Consider the following 20,588-nt stretch of genomic DNA (forward strand, 5'->3'; position numbering starts at 1 on the left):
CCGTTATTTAGACACGTAAGAATTGTTAGCCATTGTAAGTAGTTTACTACAGTAGATCCTGGTACAGGGTAAGTTTCTGGAACCCAGGTTTTTGGTGGCTCAAGTGGGCCACCCTGACTCCGTCTTTCAGGGGGGAAGTATGTGCCGTTAATTAGTAAATTCGACACGATATATTTTAAATTTTTATTATGATTTTAAATTTTTGTGTGGAAATTTTTTTGCTCTACTATAGTGTAATTTTAATTTGTTAGTCCGGTGTACTCCTCTGAGTTAAACTTTGTCTCAGTGCCCTGAAGCCCCTTTCCCATCGGCGTATCGGATATTCTGCTGGCCTAATCCCTGACTAGCAGACAGCTTACCATTTCCCCCGCCTTCAGTCACGCCTCAAGCCTGTAATATTATTTCTCTTCGTGCCCCTAACTGCATGGCAAGGCTGTAGCTTGCAGGCGACCAGTTCGCAGAGACGAGCTGAGATTCGCCTTTTTCATCACGTCGTAGTGTTATATTCGCCCCTCTGTAGCCACGACGGGGCGTAGTTTCCCATCAGCGTTGCATTTTACCCCACCTCCCCCCCTTCTCAGTTCCAAGTAAGACCAATGACCGGTCGTAACCCCCTGGACACCAGTGACCGTTCTCAAGGTCTTCTCGCAAAAGCGAGTGCGCCAAAACTGATCACAAGCACCACCTAGCGACCAAGTCGCGAACTTCTCCGCTAGCCTACCCTCCAGGCCGCCAGAGAGCAGCACCTGTTTTCCCTTGAGTTATATGGACGCCCGGCGCGAGTCGATTCTTTTCAACTCAGCCTCCTCCGACAGAGTTCTCTACGGTCGCCCAGTGTGGCCAACTTCAAGACTCCTGCTAGAGTTTTTTTTCCGCCCGCAGTCGGGCAAGTTCGGTATTTCTCGGCGGCCCAGACACCCCCCCTTCCACCTGTTAGAGCCGGTGGGCACTTTTAATTACGAGACGCGTCTTGCCGCGAGACACAGATCAACTCGCGTCGCGTCCGCAGACAGACCTCCATCGAGTATCGGCGAATCGACAAGACTTCATTCGACCGCTAACGACTATGTAGTCGCTTTGTATAAGGGATGCTATCCCTCAAGTCCATTCTAGTAGATTAGTCTGTCTGCATAGTTAATTTTTTTTGCCTTAGAAATTTTTCTCTTTTAAATTTTAATCATGAAGAAATCATCCGCGTCCTGCCGCGCAATTCGCGAGCTCCAGACCCTGGCTGACTCCACGATGACAGCGTGCTGGGCAACTCCCCTGTTTTGGTGAGTGATAATTCGCGAACCCTCCTTTTTTTCCCTTAAATTTTTTTTGGGCATTTTCTGCCCCATAGACTGCCTGTATACAAGTTCTAATCAGTTTTGATTTGGACTGTTGCAGACAGGGTTCGATGACGGGGAGAGATTGATTGCTCTCAGCTCGTGGCCCCCTTCCCCTTTCTGTTCCGTGGGTCACATTCGAAGAAACGCTTCTACTACCCGACGTGATCGTTTGAAGACCCCGGGTGGTAATGTAAATTCAACATTTCCCCCTTACCTAGCTACGAACTATCATAAGAGGATGACCAACCCACCAGCGACCAGTGTTTTTCTCAAGAAAATGTAAAACAAATAGAAATAATTATCAATGTAATCATCGGATCCATCCAACTTTGGGTGTGAAACTCATAATGCAAATGTTTATAGTTCAGTAAGCCGGGCCGGCCCCAATTTCGTTTTCCTTTTGTTAATCTTGGAAAATTGTTAAAACCTTTTGTATGTATGTTAAAATAATTGAAACATGATAATTCATCAGGGCAAATAAAACAGGGAAACTATAGATCAAGTTAATCGTGTAGTTTTTATTTTATTGACATTAACGATCCCCCAACTTCCCCTTTGCTTGTTACAGGAAGTTCCTAAATTGTGTTTGTTCCCACCTCGTGTCGCCTCTGGTAAATCAATTTATTTAACGTATTTTTTTTATCCAGCTTGTTTCCAAGGCTCTTTTTAATTAATTCCAAATAATTCTATTTTTGAGGCACGAGGGGTGTTACATAGTCTATGTCTTTGTCAACAGCTTCAGAGTCACTGTAACAATCACCGTAGAAGTAATCGTCTTCACCCAATTTACCGTAATAATTCGATTTGATGATGTTGTAGTGTCTTCATCGTCTTCATGCTTCCTTTTTATGAGTCCATCATTTCTACAAAGTAGGAAAGATCTACTTGAATTCGGCTGGAATATATTCTCACTTTTCACGTTAAGGATTCTTCCATTGTCTTCATTCTTCCATAAATCATCAACCTCCTTCAATTTAAGTTCTTTGTCGAGATCGGAAGAGCCAAGAAAATTATTGTCGTAATGCAGATCACTCTATCTTAGTCTAGTAGATTCATCGTTGTCCTCTAGCTTGTACGCAGGCTTGGCGTTACAAGTTCTGCCATGTCTTTTTAGGCTCTCTCTCCGCGTAAACGACTTGCTACATCGAACACAACTTATCATATTGCACAGTGGATTTTTAACACAGTCATTCTTCTCGTGTTGTCTTTTATTCTTTCTCAAGATAAACTCTTTGCTGCAAAACTTACACCTATGTTCTTTCGATACAGCGACAGATCCCAAATCGGAATTCATATTAGTTACTGAGACTAATGCCAGATACCAATTGAGTGTTTTTAATTAGATCCGTTACTTAAATAAAAATTTTTTCATATTTCATCAGCGAGAATTAAAATATCTCATGCAAAAGTACTTTATGCATGTAGTTCTGCTTTTCAACAACAGATGTCGCCACATGTTGCTTGCAGGTAAATAATATTTAGTTCTTTTATGCGGGATGCGGGATGCTCACTAACGATCGCAAAAGAAGGATGGCTTCGCTAGACTCCAAGGAGAAGGAAGTCCGTCCTTCCTGTTAGTGCTTCTTAGATTTCTCAGAGATTATTTGACTAAGAAATGATTTTTTTATTTTTATTTTAAACCTGATAAAAATATTACAACTGTTGATTAAGTAGCAGAAATTCACTAATTAAATATAACCTTAAATAAATTAACATGACTCATTAAATAGAAAAAATCCTTCATGAAGAGATCAATTGCTCATCTGTAACCAGAAGCACTAGCAGAAAACCATTAAAATATTGACAAGAATATTCAGGAGCACACGGAGAAAACCACCATAATATTGACAAGAATAATCGGAAGCACACGGAGAAAACCACCACAAGTTTTCTTTGTTATCATAAAATTACAGAAAAAAATTAAAAAAAAAAAAAAACACAACAAATTCAAAAACTGATTCTGGCTTGGACTAGAACTCTATCTTTGCTCAACAATGAGAAGTTCACAAGCTAGCATAATCAGTTTTTGAATTTGTTGTGTTTTTTTTATTAATTTTTTTCTGTAATTTTATGATAACAAAGAAAACTTGTGGTGGTTTTCTCCGTGTGCTTCCGATTATTCTTGTCAATATTATGGTGGTTTTCTCCGTGTGCTCCTGAATATTCTTGTCAATATTTTGATGGTTTTCTGCAAGTGCTTCTGGTTACAGATGAGCAATTGATCTCTTCATGAAGGATTTTTTCTATTTAATGAGTCATGTTAATTTATTTAAGGTTATATTTAATTAGTGAATTTCTGCTACTTAATCAACACTTGTAATATTTTTATCAGGTGGAAAAAAAAAAAAAAATCATTTCTTAGTCAAATAATCTCTGAGAAATCTAAGAAGCACTAACAGGAAGGACGGACTTCCTTCTCCTTGGAGTCTAGCGAAGCCATCCTTCTTTTGCGATCGTTAGTGAGCATCCCGCATCCCGCATAAAAGAACTAAATATTATTTACCTGCAAGCAACATGTGGCGACATCTGTTGTTGAAAAGCAGAACTACATGCATAAAGTAATTTTGCATGAGATATTTTAATTCTCGCTGATGAAATATGAAAAAATTTTTATTTAAGTAACGGATCTAATTAAAAACACTCAATTGGTATCTGGCATTAGTCTCAGTAACTAATATGAATTCCGATTTGGGATCTGTCGCTGTATCGAAAGAACATAGGTGTAAGTTTTGCAGCAAAGAGTTTATCTTGAGAAAGAATAAAAGACAACACGAGAAGAATGACTGTGTTAAAAATCCACTGTGCAATATGATAAGTTGTGTTCGATGTAGCAAGTCGTTTACGCGGAGAGAGAGCCTAAAAAGACATGGCAGAACTTGTAACGCCAAGCCTGCGTACAAGCTAGAGGACAACGATGAATCTACTAGACTAAGAAAGAGTGATCTGCATTACGACAATAATTTTCTTGGCTCTTCCGATCTCGACAAAGAACTTAAATTGAAGGAGGTTGATGATTTATGGAAGAATGAAGACAATGGAAGAATCCTTAACGTGAAAAGTGAGAATATATTCCAGCCGAATTCAAGTAGATCTTTCCTACTTTGTAGAAATGATGGACTCATAAAAAGGAAGCATGAAGACGATGAAGACACTACAACATCATCAACATCGAATTATTACGGTAAATTGGGTGAAGACGATTACTTCTATGGTGATTGTTACAGTGACTCTGAAGCTGTTGACAAAGACATAGACTATGATGAAGCACCTAAAGCTGACAAGATCGAAGAATGTGGTGGTGTCCTGAGACCGAAACGATGGAAACGACGTGATATATTAAATAAATCTGATCAAGCTTGTGATGATCACCATCTCAAAAATGAAAGTTACCCTGAGGTTGGTGGTAAAACGGAAGACACCAGAGATCATAATATTTATTATAAACGTGCAAGTAAGATGAACGCAGCAGATGAGATTGATTATACCTCAGGGGAAGATCCAAACATATTGGTTGACCGGCTAAGACTTCTACATGGATCGCTTTGTGCAGGAAACTATTCGTGCATCAAAGAAATATCCTTCATACTCAAGGAACTGAGGGAAGCTGGCTACATACAATAATGGCTTGTTTAACTTGCATTTGTATAATGTAAAGAAATAAAATAAATAATTTAAATTATAAGAATTGAATGTTTTTATTTCTTGTATTCTGATTTCTAACTAAGACTTAGATCTCGTAACTTTTGCTTCCTTTTTGCCTTTTTTTTTTTGTTGATGGATCTTCCAAATGTGCTTCCAAAATGTGCTGCCTTTATGATGGTGCATCCAAAATGTGCTGCCTTTTCGTTGTCGGTGCTTCCAAATGTGCTGCCTTTTCGTTGTCGGTGCTACCAAATGTGCTGCCTTTTCGTTTTCGGTGCTTCCAAATGTGCTGCCTTTTCGTTGTCAGTGCTTCCAAATGTGCTGCCTTTTCGTTGTCGGTGCTTCCAAATGTGCTGCCTTTTCGTTGTCGGTGCTTCCAAATGTGCTTCCTTTTCGTTGTCGGTGCTTCCAAATGTGCTACCTTTTCGTTTTCGGTGCTTCCAAATGTGCTGCCTTTTTGTTGTCGGTGCTTCCAAATGTGCTGCCTTTTACGTTGTTGGTGCTTCCAAATGTGCTGCCTTTTCGTTGACGGTGCTTCCAAATGTGCTGCCTTTTCGTTGTCGGTTCTTCCAAATGTGCTGCCTTTTCGATGGCGGTGCTGTCTTTTCGTTGACGGTGCTTTCAAATGTGCTGCCTTTTCGTTGACGGTGCTTCTTATGTTTTTCCTTTTTTTGATGGTGCTTCCAAATGTGCTTCCTTTTTTTTGTTGATGGTGCTTCTATTTTTTAATGTTGTTTTGACTCCAGTATTTTAGTTAATTGATCTTGATTTGACTAGCGTATTATTCCAACCGATTCATGTATATAAACGAGTCCTAGACAGCAGGACGCTCAGTTTGTTACTGCCGTCGACGGTGTACGGATCACTTAGTTTGTTTCTTCTGGTGCATACGTCGTGTAATTGCCTGTTCTTGAGACTTCGATGGCATCTTTACCGACTTTAACGTCGAACTCGATGGAGGATGTACCATCGACTACGGGAACCATGACGTCAGCGTCGACGATGTTGGAGCATATCCCGTTGGCAACGCCTCTGACAACACTGGAGGAGACGTCGATATGTGCTGTTCCACCATCAGCTGAAGTTTCATCAGCATTGAATACTTCAATTAATTTAGAGCGTACTTCGCATCAGTGCAAATACTGTGGCGCATCATTTACTATCACCTCAAATGCTCGCAGACATGAAAGAAGCGGTTGTTCTAATAATGTTCAAAGAATACACTTTCAGTGCAATAAGTGCAATAAACTAATTTCACGTCTCGATAGCTTACATCGTCATTATAAAAAATGCTCCGAGACGTATAATGAACATGGTTATTGATTTGACTCATGTGTTGTACCGGCTAATGAGACTATATAAGTGATATGAACTTCAGTCCGTCTCTGGCTGCGGTGATGAACGGATCGGATAGACATTTAAAGTCATGTAAAAGGCTTAGTCCGTACAATAAGAAGACTGTTTGAATCGAGGAATCCAAACGGCTTTAGTAATTTGTCAGTGTTTTTTTTGTACCTGTAGTAGTGTAGTATGTATGTAATAAAAGGATTTTTTAAAAGAACTTGTGGTGTTTTTATTTTCTCAAACCTAACACTTTCTTAGTATTTTTTTAAATTAAAGTTGTTTTCTATCTGCCAGGGATCAAACCAAGGACCTTAGTCGATCCAATCAATCATTATATGGATTACAAATTTATTTAATGAATTTTGAACTTTTTCCCGAATCTCTAGCATTAAAATTACGAATTTACAATATGGTGGTCTGTCCTCTGATAGGATGATGGTAGAAGAGGATTTAGAGTCTCTTTACGAATGTTGAACATGGTTTATTGAAATTATTTTTTTTTTACATAAATTAAACATTATTGCATCGGTCGGGTATCGAACCAAAGACGGGAATCCATTGAATCATTTTGTAAGTTAATGAGTGATTTATTTAATTAATTTTGGAATTTTTCCCGAATTTCTAGCTAAATATTTACGGATTTACATGATGGTGGTCAAATTTCAATATGGCGGGTGTCACAGTAATAAATGATTACTGCACTCTAGCGGGTAAGAATTAAACTAACATGTCATCAGCGCACTCTCGCCGACGAAAACAAGATGGTGGTCTCCAGCAACGAAGACAAGATGGCGGACATGACGTCATACTAGGTGACGATATATATGCTTTGAAAAAAAGTGGTGGGAGTCAGTCTGCCTGCAGCCACCATTGAGGAAGGAGCCTGTCGCCATTTTTAATTTTTTTTGCACCTGTCGGGTTCAAACCGGAGACTCCGAGCTCCGTGTCGTAAATGAATGTTTTTAAATATTTTTTATTAAATTTTTTTATTTGAATTTTTTAAAATTTTTAAAAAAAATTTCATTAAAATCGGATAATAAATAAAAAAAGTTAAAGATGGCGACCGTAACGAAAATTGCAACGGTGACGTCATCATCCAATATGGCTGCCATGGCATCCTAGTTTTCAAGGTCAGGACCTCGGCGGCTTAGAGCGGCTAGCTCTTAGGAGTTTTAAGCCGCTTTTAGGAATTAGGGTTCTTTCTAGGGCAAAACGACTTTTGAGGATTTTCTAAATCCTGATTTTTGAATTGAGGAATTTTTTGAGAATTTTTGGCGGAATTTTTTTCCACAGAAATGGACATTTTGGCGAATTTTGAGGAATTTTGGGCAAATTTTGCCCAATTTTGTCGGATTTTGACACATTTTGAAGTTCAAATGTTAAGGTCAAGGTCAAAGGTCAAGGTCACAACCATCCAAGATGGTCGCCGTGTTGTCACAATCCAATATGGCGGATCGGACACACAGCTCCACACCCAGAACCCAGTGCCAGTTCCGGCCAACCTATACTACTTATGATGATCCAGTTTTCTGATACTACTAAGCAACATTAGTATTTCTTAAGTTTATTCTGCGTTTAAAAGTCTTCATTTATACTGTAATTTATAACAGTGTAATGTTTTATCGAGTGACAACAGCGATGTTCGTTTACTACGTAAATTCCTGTAGCTTCAGGGGGAGAAACATAAAACTGCCATATTGGTTTTCCATTTTCTATCGTTCGATTTTCAAATTTTGACTACCATAAAGCAAAGTATATAATTTTTGAATTAATTTAGTAAATAATGACTGTTAAAAATAGTTTATCCTGTGAAATCATTGGATTTTAGTAGTAACGTATTTAATTTATTTTCGCGAATGACCGCAACGGTAATAATACATTGAATTTGTACTCTGATATTTTCTTTGTAAAATTCTTGTGTGACCTTTGCTTTAACAAGGACTTTTTCAAAACTAAACTTCACAAATATTGTTATGAAATTAAAACTGTTCAAACTAATATGAAGTCTTTCGTATCCATGATCATCAGAAAATATGTAAGGACATTGTATTATCATGTCAATTAGTTTTTTTAAGGAGTTCTCAACATATATTTCACTATGAATGTGTGTGTTGTGTGTGGGTGATATATATTTAAGATTAAAGGGGAGAATATTACCCGAAAAACGGCACTTAGGTTCCAGCAGTTTTACATTCATGTATGACAAATTTATAGTTTGGAATAGAAAACTATTTTTAACCAAAGAATTTATCAAACATTAATATACTTACGAAGACTATGAATTGTGTTCATCAACAGTTTATTAAAGTTGCAAAAATTTCGAAAAATTAGTAAAGTCCTATCAATGGCTTCACACAATAAGTTATGTATAACAACGAGTCGTTTTGAACTGAGGCAACTCATTTAATTTCATACTACACTTTAATAAAGCTAAATATAGGGAAATCGAACAACCGAAAATTGTTGTACCCTTAAAATGATTGAAATCAAAATGGTATCATATTGTTTGTATCCTTCCTCCTTGATTTGTGATTTTTCTGCCAAATGTATGCCTTAATTTATGTGAAATTAAAACTAAAATTCTGGCATATCTATGTTATTAAAATGTTATGTTTGAATCAATGGACCATACAGTTATTTTCTTTGTCTTTTAAAAGGAAAGGTAATATGTGTATTTATTTTTGTTTAATTTCTAACATAAATATAAATATGGAATGAAATTCAACATGGCTAGTTAAGTCGAGCCTTGATATTTTCTTTCATTACCCTTCTGGAGATCCATAGTGACCTGTATGCATGCATTCATGCGAGACAAAATTACTAAGTGTTTTTGAACTTGACAAGTACGTAATTGTTGACAGCGTTATAACAAAGGACGGGCAGGCACGTACTCGATGTAGAGCGCCGGGTTGACGCGGCCGTGGCACGACCCGAACAGCGCGAAGTTGCGCAGCCGCTTGCACAGCTTGGTGTCGCGGTTGAAGCGGCCCGTGGAGCGGTCCGCGCAGCGCCTCTCCGGCCGCGCGTCCTCGTGCCGGCGGCCACACGCCTTCTTGGCGCCCACGCGCCACGCCTGCCCGAAGCGCTCGGCGCTCGCCACCACCTTGCCGTGCCGGCTCGTGAAGTCGTCCTTCCGCAGGCCGTTGTAGTTGCCGCAAAGGCCGCACAGCTTGCCCTTGTAGGACGTCGGCGCCGACACCTCGAGGAAGCTGGACCCGTCCCAGAGCACCTTCACGCCCAGGCTGGTGTGCACCAGCAGGCTGTCGTCGGTGCGGTTGATGGTCAGCTGGCCGTCCAGGCTGTAGGGAGCCTCCACCCTCTTGCCGTTCACCTTCACGCGCATCTTCTGCAGCAGGTTGACCTTCACGCTCCCCACCTGTGTACATCAGGGAGCATGCATTCCTGGCCACGTTCCCCATCTGTGTACATGACTCTCAAGCCAAGCATTCCTGAAGACAGTTGACGTTCATGTTCCCCACCTGTGTGCGACAGGGAGCATACGTCACTCCTAGATACATGCATACCTGAAAGATAAAGAAACTGGAACTATTAGTTATATAATTTTACATTTTGTGACCAAATGTTTAGAGAAAAAGTGCCCAAAAAAGTCCAACACATGGAATTTAAAAGACGTCAAAATAGTATTCTAGTGACGCGACTCTCATTACAGAAAAGGACAACATGCTGTAATTATAAGATAACAGAACATCTTCCTAAAGTTTGTGGTTCTTAGGAAAATGCATTGGATAAGAAGCAAGCTACTATAATTAGGAGACAGAAAGCAATCTAAGTCTTTCTTCTGTTCAAGATTTTTAGAAGCGTGCTTTGCTTAAGTTAAAAAGAAATCTAGGATTCTGAAGAAAAAAAACTTATGAACAATTTTTAAAGAGCTTTTGTTATTGATTTTATGGATTTTGAATTGTAGAATGGTCGAACAGAGGTGTACCTCAAGGTAAATTTCTTCCTCTAGGTGTGCTGGTATTATTTTTGTAACTTTTTGCTCTAAGTAAAAAGAATAGTAACAATTCATTATAAATTATTGCTAAATTAACTACCTATTATTTTTTATTTTGTAAATTTCATGAACAAGAACTGCAGAAGGATCAACTCAACTTACTTCTAAGAAAAAAAAATTGTTCATATATTTCTAAAGTTTCAGAGCAGATCCCAAACACTACTCAAATATAACAGTTCCAACCATGACTGCTAATAGGGATGTAGCAGAGAGGGCAAGATCCCTGGGTTATAGATAAAAGGGATAAAGTTAGAAGACTAGGAATAAGTAAAGATGGGAAATGTAGTGATAGGCCTATGTGCCGTTAATAATATCTGACGAGGAAACAAGTAGCTAAATTTTGAATACCACTTAAATAACTAATAAAGAGTTGTTAAAATGGTTTTACTATTATCAGTAATTTAATATAGAATATATTACTTACACAAAAATGTTTGCGAAATAAACTTTTACAGCAATGTCCAATGTGTAATATTTTCTCTGAATCCAAGCAGCATAAAATGTCTCCAATGTCCAACCTAATAATTAGAGCTATTACTGTAATACTTAGGATGTGCTAGAATTAAACTGTTTATCATTTCTGGTTTGTGCATATTTATCAAGGAATGCACCTATATTATATAATAATCATAATCCCTTATTGTCATTTAACACGTAGTGCAATAGACATTGTCATCATGTACAAAAGTACATACATTACATATATCTACATATAAGATTACACTAGCATAATTTTACTCAAACTTAAGTTCATTTAAATTTAAATCTTCCATTATTTATTTGTAAACAAAGGTTTAGACTTAAGTCATAGTTATAGAGTTAGCCTAAACTTATTAAAAGACACTGATCTTGTGCTCAAAGGTAACCTCTTAAAAAAGTTGACACTTAAATTATTCAAAATCATTCCTGTTTCAGATAAGTGATTATAATTAAAATCAATTAAGTATCTATTTCTGGTATTATGGTTGTGTACACTAGTTTTTAAGAAAAATGTCTGTAAATATTCCTAAAATAAATAAAGTAAAAAAATACATGGTAATGTATATTTAGTGTTACAAAGTATTCTCTACATGATTATCTTTCTGAGATTCCAACAATGCTTCCAATTGATTTTTTCTGCAGATCCTTAGAAATGTGGAAAGATTATGTTTATTGGGAAAAACGTCCACTTCATTTAACATTAATGCAGAGAATATTTAAGTGCCTATGGAAATTGCAGTGTACAAATAAAAGTGTCAAACGATGATTAGTAAAATAAATTCTAGACATGATCTTCAAATTCTTAAACACATGGAAAATTTGAGGTCATGGGTAAAAAAGAATCGTCAGATCATAAAAAAATTATTTAATATTTATAACTCAATATAACCATAGAAGACATATCTGACGTAATCCTGCATCAATTGAGATAAGTAAACCGTATTCAATCTTTTCTTTACATGTCCCTGATTCACAAAATTACTATGGCATTTATAAGAATATATTGGAGCATTGAATAATGGTCACGAAATCCTATATTTTCCTATATTTGCGATATAATTTTGAAAATAACTAACTCTGCGGGGATATATACAATATTTAAAGTGCAGGGATTAAGTAGTCCATGTGTTGTAGCTTGTAAAATCGATTAGATATGTTTGTAACTAGCTTAAGTTATCTGATAAATGCTTACTTTCATAGAAATAGTTTTGGTCCACGAAGACGTTTTGGTCGACTTTGCGTCATTTGTGACACGGATGTTGAAGCTGCGTCCTTCGCAGTCCCCGGCCATCAGGTACTTGCAGGAGCCTTGAAAACTGTAGAACTTGCCGTCAAACGTTCTGTAGTGTGGATCACCAAAAACTGTGCACACGCCATCGTCTGCAACAAATTATCACTGCTTGTATCCAAAAGATTAAAATACACATTTTTATTGATGTTTACAGATTGTACTTTCAGAATTAAGATTCTTGATTTTTATAAATATTAAACTAATAATATATCAAGCATCCAAAACATTTAACATTGTTCAGTTAAATAATTAAAAATATATATATTTTTAGGTAAATAAAATAATGTAGCTACATCGTAAGGGGTAAAGGCAGAAAGAGAGAAGAAGAAAATTTTCTAAAAAAACATGAATTATTAATAATAATTTATCAATCAATTAACAATAGTAAAATGTAAATGCCGATCCGAGCGCCGGTGCTAGTGGGTGGATTGTGGATTGTATCTGCCATATTGTATTGTGATGTCTCGGCGACTATCTTGGATTACCTTGATCTTTGACCTTAAACTCGACGGGCATATTGGATATTCCATCTTGGATCCACCATTTACAATATCGCCATTTTTGTTTTCCGTCATTTTGAATTCTACAAAATTTTCGCCATCTAACACCCCAATCTCTAATATTGATTTTTTTTTTTTTGTGATTCACTGATCTTGATTGAGGAAAATGTTTGTTAATTTTCTTCCGTGTGCCCCTAATTATTCATCTCAATATTTTGTTGGTTTTCTCCATGTACTCCTGATTATTCGTGCCAATATTTAGTTGGTTTTTCCAAGTTCTTCTGGCCGTTCATGGCGAAGTTTCTGTTGGTTTTCTCCGTGTGCTCCTGGTTATTACTGGCGAGACTTCTACTGATATTCTTCTGGTTATTTCTGAGAACTCAGTCTCTACGTGAAAATGTTTTTACTTAATGAGACATGCATTTCTATTCAGAGTTACATTTAATTAGTGAATTTCTGTTACTAAATCAGCACTTAAAATATTTTTATCAGGTGGAATTCAGACAAAAATCATTTCTTAGTTAAATAGTATGCCTTAAGACAGCTAAGAATCACTATCATGCAAGACGAACTTTCTTCTCCTTTATGTCTAGCGAAGCCCTACTCCTTATGCAATCGTGAGTGAGCATCCTGCATCCCACATAAAAAATTAATCAAAATTACCGCTACGGAACACATGGTGACATCTGTTGTTGAAAAGTAGAACTACTTGGCCACGAGTCTTTAAAATTGCAAATTAACTCTCGCTGATGAAATAATAAAATTTATATTAAGTATCTTTTTCTAAATAAAAATCTCTGTATGCATCTGGTATTAGTCACAGAAGGTATTTCGAAAGAGATAGTATTCGATACTGGTTGAATCATTTTCTGTTTGAAATAAGAAATATGATTTTGATGGCATATCAAAAATAGTCAGCATGGTTCAAAAAGCAGTAATGTCATCGTCGGCTTATATGTGTCGATACTGTGGCATTTCGTTCAATGAAACCAACAATGCTCGATGTCATGAGAAAGGCAATTGTGCAAAGATTCCTTTGCGGAAAGTGCTATGTTGAGATAATTACAGCTATCGGTTTGGACGAAGTAATAAATTAAAAAAAAATAAAAAATAAAACACATATAAACCTGCAAAGGTACACATATCTGTGTTTGTACCAAATGTTTGTGGAATTGACAAAAATCATCCACAATTTGGCAACTGCATCACCTGCATTGAAATCTAATGAGTTAGCAGCAGTGAATAAACGACAGCAAGATACATTACTACAGGAAGAAAATGATGTCAATTTTCCTAAGATGAGTCGTGAAGGATTTGATTTACTACAGAATTCTCTGATGAATTTTCTGTTACTGAAGCTGAAGAATTAAATAATAATACCGGAAACCGTGATATCAACAGCGATTTTACAGAAAATGAGAATAATAGAAGAAGAATTTGAAGCTACCAATGATGATGCACTGAGGTAAAACGATGGAAATTTCGTGATAAAAAAAATTATTATAAAGCTTACCATGATCACTGGGACGATAGTGATTACTAAAATATTTATCATAAACATGCAAGAAAGAGATATCGATTAAACATCATGGGAAGTTCATAAGATATTGGCTTCGCTTTGGCAAGGAAAATATTCGAACATCAACGAAGCAGCCACCATAATCAAAGAACTAATAAACGCAGGCTACATACAATAATGACCTGTCTTACCTGCTTGTGTATGAAAATGAAAAATAATGTTATTTTTTTATTTAAAAAATTTTTGTTTTATTCTCATAGTCAGATTTCTAACTAATACTGAGTTCTCTTAGTATAATACCAGTCGTATCCCTGTGTCGTATCAATCCGATGAGATCGTATCACTGCGATTAGATCGTATCCCTGTGCCGTATTGCTGCAATGAAATCTTATCCTTGCGTCGTATCCCTTTGATGAGGTCGTATCCCTGCGACGAGATCGTATCCTACTGAGTTGAATTTACAACCAATACTACGTCCTTTTCGTTAAATGTACTTCCAAATATGCTTTATTTTTTTTATGTGCTTCCTTTTTAAGGGGCCCGCCTCGTCAGGGGTGTATGTGTGTTAGTGAGGCGGGATGATAAGCGCGACGCTCGCTGGTGCTTCCAGCGCGGTATAGCCTCTAAGCGCAAGTCTCTGAACTGGCGCGCATTCGTCTCGTCGTCACAGGATAACTGTGAAATTTGAGCGGTAACCGTAACATTATATGGCGGAGAAATGAAGATAAAGGTGTTATGCAAGCCCCTTAAGTGCTTTCAAGAATCTGTACTGATTGTTTTATGCCTAAAAATTACTCTGAAAACACGCGTTTTAGGCATTTTAACGCTTCTAAAAATACAGTTTAAAAACTTAATCCGAAATTAAAAGTACTTTTCGGTCCTCAGCGAACTCTTAAATGCTATTCGTAAATAGGCCCCACTCGGATATCTTGAGTAGTTTTGAAATCGCGTTGTTTTTCCTGAAGCTCTGCACACCGTATGTGTGCCCAGGTAGGCGGAATGTGCTTCATCTTCTTAATATGCTTCCTTTTATACATGTGATTCTTTTTTTTCTAAGAAGACTGTAGAAAAAACGAGAAAGGCTAGTTGTTCGTTTGTTTTTGTATTTGTAAAAATTTCATGTTGAATTTTTTATTTGTCTTTTTATTGTTTTTTTCTTGAACATGTCAGTTTTTTTGGTATTTTTAGTTAAATAATGAGTTTTTACCTAACGTTAACTTTTTTTGCATCAGTCAAGGATCGAACCGAGGTTATTGAAATAGACAGTAAAAAATTGCTGAATTTCCTGAATTTGTTTGAATTTCTAGCTTAAAAAAATGTATTTTCAATATGGCGGCCAAATTCTAAATGGCGGATGCTCTGAAAATAAAAGAATACTGCACTCTATCGGGAAAAATTATACTAATACGGCGGCAGCAACCTCCAGCAGACAAAACCGCCATGACGTCATACTGGCTGACGTAATCTGCCTTGGCATTAAAGGAGTGACGTCAGTCTGCTGGTGTCTTCTGTGGAGGAAGTATCCATCGTCATTTTTAATCGAATGTCCTCGCCGATTTCGAACCAGGGATTCCATAATATTTTTAATTAAATTTTAATTAAGTATTTTTTATGAATTTTAAAATTATTTCCATTAAAATTGCATAATAATTACGGATTTCCAATATGGCGGCCGTAAAGAAAATTGCATCATTCGGGGATTGGAGTGTTCGGTTTTAAGACTGTTAAATTCAAGATGGTTTCTGAGGTCAGATTAGAGGTCAAGTACCAGGTCAAATGTCAAGTCAAAGTTCTAGGCAAGGTTAAAAATCAAGTTCAAAGATCACCTGTTAAATGAATGAAATCGTATTTAAATATTTTTTTTTCCAGTTAAAATTGTATAATAATTACGGATTTTTAAGATGGTGGACAATTTTTTAAAATGGCGGTGGTGGTATTTATTTTAAAATTTTATTAATTAAATTTATATAATTTTTTAATATTCTGCATTAAAATTGTAAATTTACGGATTTTAAAGATGGGGGCTGTAACGCAAAATGCAACATTAGAGACTGGGGTGTTAGATGGTGGAAAATTATAGAATTAAAAATGGCGGAAGACCAAATGGCGGAACTCAAAAAACGGATTCAAGATGGTGGATCCAATATAGCTGATGGGTCAATGTCAAGGTAAAAGGTTAAGGTTATCCAAGATGGCGGACACAATTCAAAATCCACGCGCTGGCACCAGCGCTCGGATCGGTAATTACATATTAATAACAACAATTACTACACACTGTTGAAATATTCACACCACAAAGAAAAACTGTGCATGTTATTGTTTCTTCAAACAATTCTGCCATTTGGAACAAGCCATATATCTGAAAGAAATATTAAATTCATAACTCGTAGCACTATCTATGCGGGAAATGCAGGGACTGTCTCATCAGCGCTCTCTTTGCTGCTGGTGGAACACAGGAAAACGAGCGTGCTGGTAGCAAATATAAAATTCAAGGCACTCACAGACTACTGTATAGAATACCTACATATATTATCTGAAACAAGCACATGTGCGCACTCTCTGTCTTATTCTATTGTTCATCTATCTTTCTCTTTTTTTTTTGCGGGGGACGTATTATCGCACAAAGAGGAGATCGAAAACGAGCCCAGAAACGTATATAGAATAGTGCTCTCTTTATGTCCCTTTGGCTAAGTACCTATTCTCTGTCCTTTTCGCGTCAGAAATGTTTCACAACAATCTTTCATGGAAAAGTTGCATTAAAATTCGGCGTTGAAATGTTACTCTGATCGCGCTCAAAGAATAAAATGAAGGGTGTCTGCGCTGAGTGCGAGCGTGCTCACTCTCGACGCAGCGGGGGCAGCACTGGCCCGGGTCCTGCTCCCAGCGGTGGTTGGGCGGGCAGGGCTGGTTCTGCGCCGGGCAGCGCTCCATGTAGCAGATGGGCTGGCCGCCCACACACGTGCACGAGTGGCACGGGTTGATCTTCCACCGGTCGCCTTCCTACCTGGGGGAAGCCCGCGTCCCATCACTCACACCGCTCCGCCACAGCCCAGGCTAGGGCTCTAGGAACCAACCCCCTTACACTGTACGTACACTGCACGTTCATTAAGAATAAGTTATCTTTTCTTTAACAGCTTTTAGGCCATTGACTGTCAAGACTTGGTCTTGTTAAAACATAATATATGTATATGTTAATGGAATACCTGTATTTAATAATGTCTAACTGCTTCCAGTGGTTTCCCCTGTGGAGTCACGGTGTTTAATGTCTAACTAATTTTTGGTGTGATTACAACTGTAAAAATAATGTAATAGATTCTATGATATAATATGTTGTGAATCTCTTAATGTGTTACCTCTGCGTTTACGGAGGAAAAATGTTAATATCCAAAAATTAAAAAAACAAATGCTGTAAAATTGTTAAAACCAATGTGGCGTTTTAGGTTAGTACCTCTACCCCCTTAATATTATATACTTGCATAAAAAAGTTTGGCAAGATATTATTCATACATTTGAGAGACATGAACAAAGATATAGTTTTTAAACAATCAATATTTTTAGTGGTATTGGTAGTTCATGATAATTCTTAAGAGGCTGCATCCAAGCGGGAAATTTAGGACCTGGCTCGCCTATGTAAATAACCCGAACGTACTGCAAAAAGGAAAAAAAAAACAATATTTGTATCCAATATTAATTGTCATGCTTATTTTCCCAATAACAAGGCATGGATCACGTATTATCGAGCAAGTATAAAATCTAAGTTTGTCTACTGTGTGGCGCTAAGTGATAGCACGTGTGTCTTACATGGATGTCCATGTATCTACACAGCGTTCACCATCGTTCGGGAAATATCTAATTAGCTTGTATGGTTATTCCTAGGCTTGGGGACCTCTGTATCATTTCCACTTGCGCGTTTAAAATGTCTGCACCAAGTGTATAACCACTGTGGCATTGTTATAAAATTCGCCTAATAGCTTAGTAGTAAAGCGTGTGCTTGGTAACCTCAAGGGACGCGGTTAAAAATTTTGTCACTGGAATTTTTTTTAACTTTTTTTAATAACAGTACAATATAATATTAAATAATAATTTTGAATAAGATCAATAACTTTTATGGTTGTTTGAATGTATGAAGTATTTAGACTCATAAAATTCGTTTGAAGAAAAACAAATACACAAACTTATACTTGGTGTTATAATATGGATTTTAAAATGTTTTCGGTAAATATTTAGTAATGCCTTCAAAGTATAATTTTTAACGTATGCGGAGACTTTATAGTATTACCTGTTTAGTGAATTTTAACAAAATAGGAATTATTTTAATAAAATTCCTTGTTAAAAATGAAGTTCAATGCCCGGCCTTAGAAATTTTTTTCTGTTGAATCGTAAATGTTGACTTGATAAGGTTAAAAGTTTGTTTGTGGGATGTATTCACAAAATTATTTCTGTCGTTTAAGAAATATCAAATATACTATTACTTTGTTCTTTAAAAATGCGGTTATAATCAATGTTTTTAGATTAATTCTGTTTTAATTTATCTATTGAACTATAACTTTTAGTTTCAATAAATACCTGAAAGATGCTTTAGAAAAAAAAAAACAGATTGTTAACTATCGTTTATGACATAACTATCCCAAAACATTTTTCCTGGCTTATAAATTATAGGCATTTTAAAAGATGTTATTTTTGTTTGTCATGACTATTCAAGTTTACAAAATGTATTTCAAGGTAGTTGTACTGCCATAAAGTTTACTTTGGTACACCAAAACACTTAGTGCATCCCCCGATGTTTGCAATACATGCACGGGTGCATGTAGCCACACGTGGGTCGGCCTTCTTGAAGACTACGTGACTATGTATAGCAGTGCCTGTATGCATGCGCATTGGACTTTTAAGAAGTAAAATTTGCGTTTTGTTATGCACGCTTATTTTAAGGCATTTATGGTTAAAATTTCACTTTCCGCGCGCCTAAAGAAGTATAACCTCAAAAACGCATGCGATGATAATTCCGGTCTTGAGGGAAATATCACATGTTCAGCGTTGATGCATTTAGATGTGACGTTTTCGGTACTCCTGTTGAACGGCTAGTCCTGAGAAATCACTAGTACCATCTTGATAAACATAATTATAGTTAGGTTTTATAAAGGGGAAACATTTTTACCGTTTAGCTTAAAATTAATACTATTCATCTATTCATCATGTTCGGCATTATTTTCAAGGAAATTGCGTTAAATTTCGTGTCTGAGTTTGGTACTATAAGTTTATTTACAACCTAAGAACACATAAATTTGTTAGTTACCGAGGTTAGATGTCACACATCACTGGCGAGCACTGAAAGACTAGCTTACAATATTTTTATGAATTATTTTCTTTTATAATTTTATAATCAGGCCAGTTATTCCTCCATATTTACTCTATTTCACGAAACTATATCATTATTTTATTTACAGTTAATAATTTTATCTACACAAGTGACCATGAACACACAATGTTATAATTTATTTGTTACAAATATGTATCCAAGCATATTTTTTTGTTTCTATATTTTCTGTAGAGTTTTTGAGAGTGCCTAGTAATTTACTTCAAAACTAAAAAATATCCCTGCACACATAGAAACACGCTTCTCTCTTTGTGTGAGAGAAGGAGAGGGAAGGAAGAGAGATGTATAAACACATTTTATAATGTACACTGTTGGCAGCCACCATTTTGACCTTTCTGCCATGTGGAGACAGCATGAGGGGGAAGAGACAAATAATACTATACAATCTCCAGCAGCTGCCATGATAACTCTTCAGTCTCTAGCATTCCCAGACAGCGGGAATGAGGGGAAGAAAGAGAGAGAGAGAGAGAGAGAGAGAGGCCTGTGTTGTTCTAGTCTGGTGTTGACTAATGTTTATCCTCCCGGAGGAAATTAGTTATTATTTCACGAAGGCGATTGCAAATGACGTAACAGCTGCACTAGTCTACACAGTCTCGACGCTGACAGCCCAATGTGTTCGTCTGAGCTATCTAGGAATGTGTAGCAATTGAAGTCACCTAGTATTGTCTTGTTCTCCGTGTGTTTATGTATTTATGTTCCTTGTACATTCTTGGGGTGTTTCTTGAACAACAAGTGTAAAACAACAATAGTGTATGTCCTTGGAATTATTTTAATTCAATCAGCGTCATGGCAAGAATAATTTAAGGACGTACTAAGCATATGCTAAACATTTTATTCTTTTTTTTTTTTTAAAAAAGGGCAGTCAAATTTTCTTATATTAATATTATGTTTGAATTATTACATCAGAGCCATTCACTAGAGGTTACCTTTCTGCATTCACATAGCTGGGTAGCCTAATTACTACAGCTTAGCTTCGATAGTCTAAAAATATGAAAATAGCCAAAAATTGAAAAACCAATATTGAGATGATGCTAAGCCAATAACCTAGAGACATAATAGACCGCTGATGCGATGTCATATTCGATATAGTTC

The 20,588-nt window shown here is 36.7% G+C and overlaps 1 protein-coding gene across 1 annotated transcript in view; it reads right to left on the reverse strand.

The window, feature by feature from the left end:
* LOC134527589 (BMP-binding endothelial regulator protein) overlaps window positions 1-20,588 on the reverse strand; it is a 367,253-nt gene that overhangs the window by 33,481 nt on the left and 313,184 nt on the right. Inside the window, exons 8-10 of the mRNA XM_063360406.1 lie at window positions 16,963-17,122; window positions 12,005-12,192; window positions 9,209-9,693 (exon numbers count right to left, since the gene is read on the reverse strand). Of these exons, the coding sequence (XP_063216476.1) occupies window positions 9,209-9,693; window positions 12,005-12,192; window positions 16,963-17,122 (833 nt within the window). The remainder of the gene's footprint in view (window positions 1-9,208; window positions 9,694-12,004; window positions 12,193-16,962; window positions 17,123-20,588) is intronic.

The sequence above is a fragment of the Bacillus rossius genome, chromosome 1 (assembly GCF_032445375.1).
Source record: "Bacillus rossius redtenbacheri isolate Brsri chromosome 1, Brsri_v3, whole genome shotgun sequence".
Lineage (NCBI taxonomy): Eukaryota > Metazoa > Arthropoda > Insecta > Phasmatodea > Bacillidae > Bacillus > Bacillus rossius.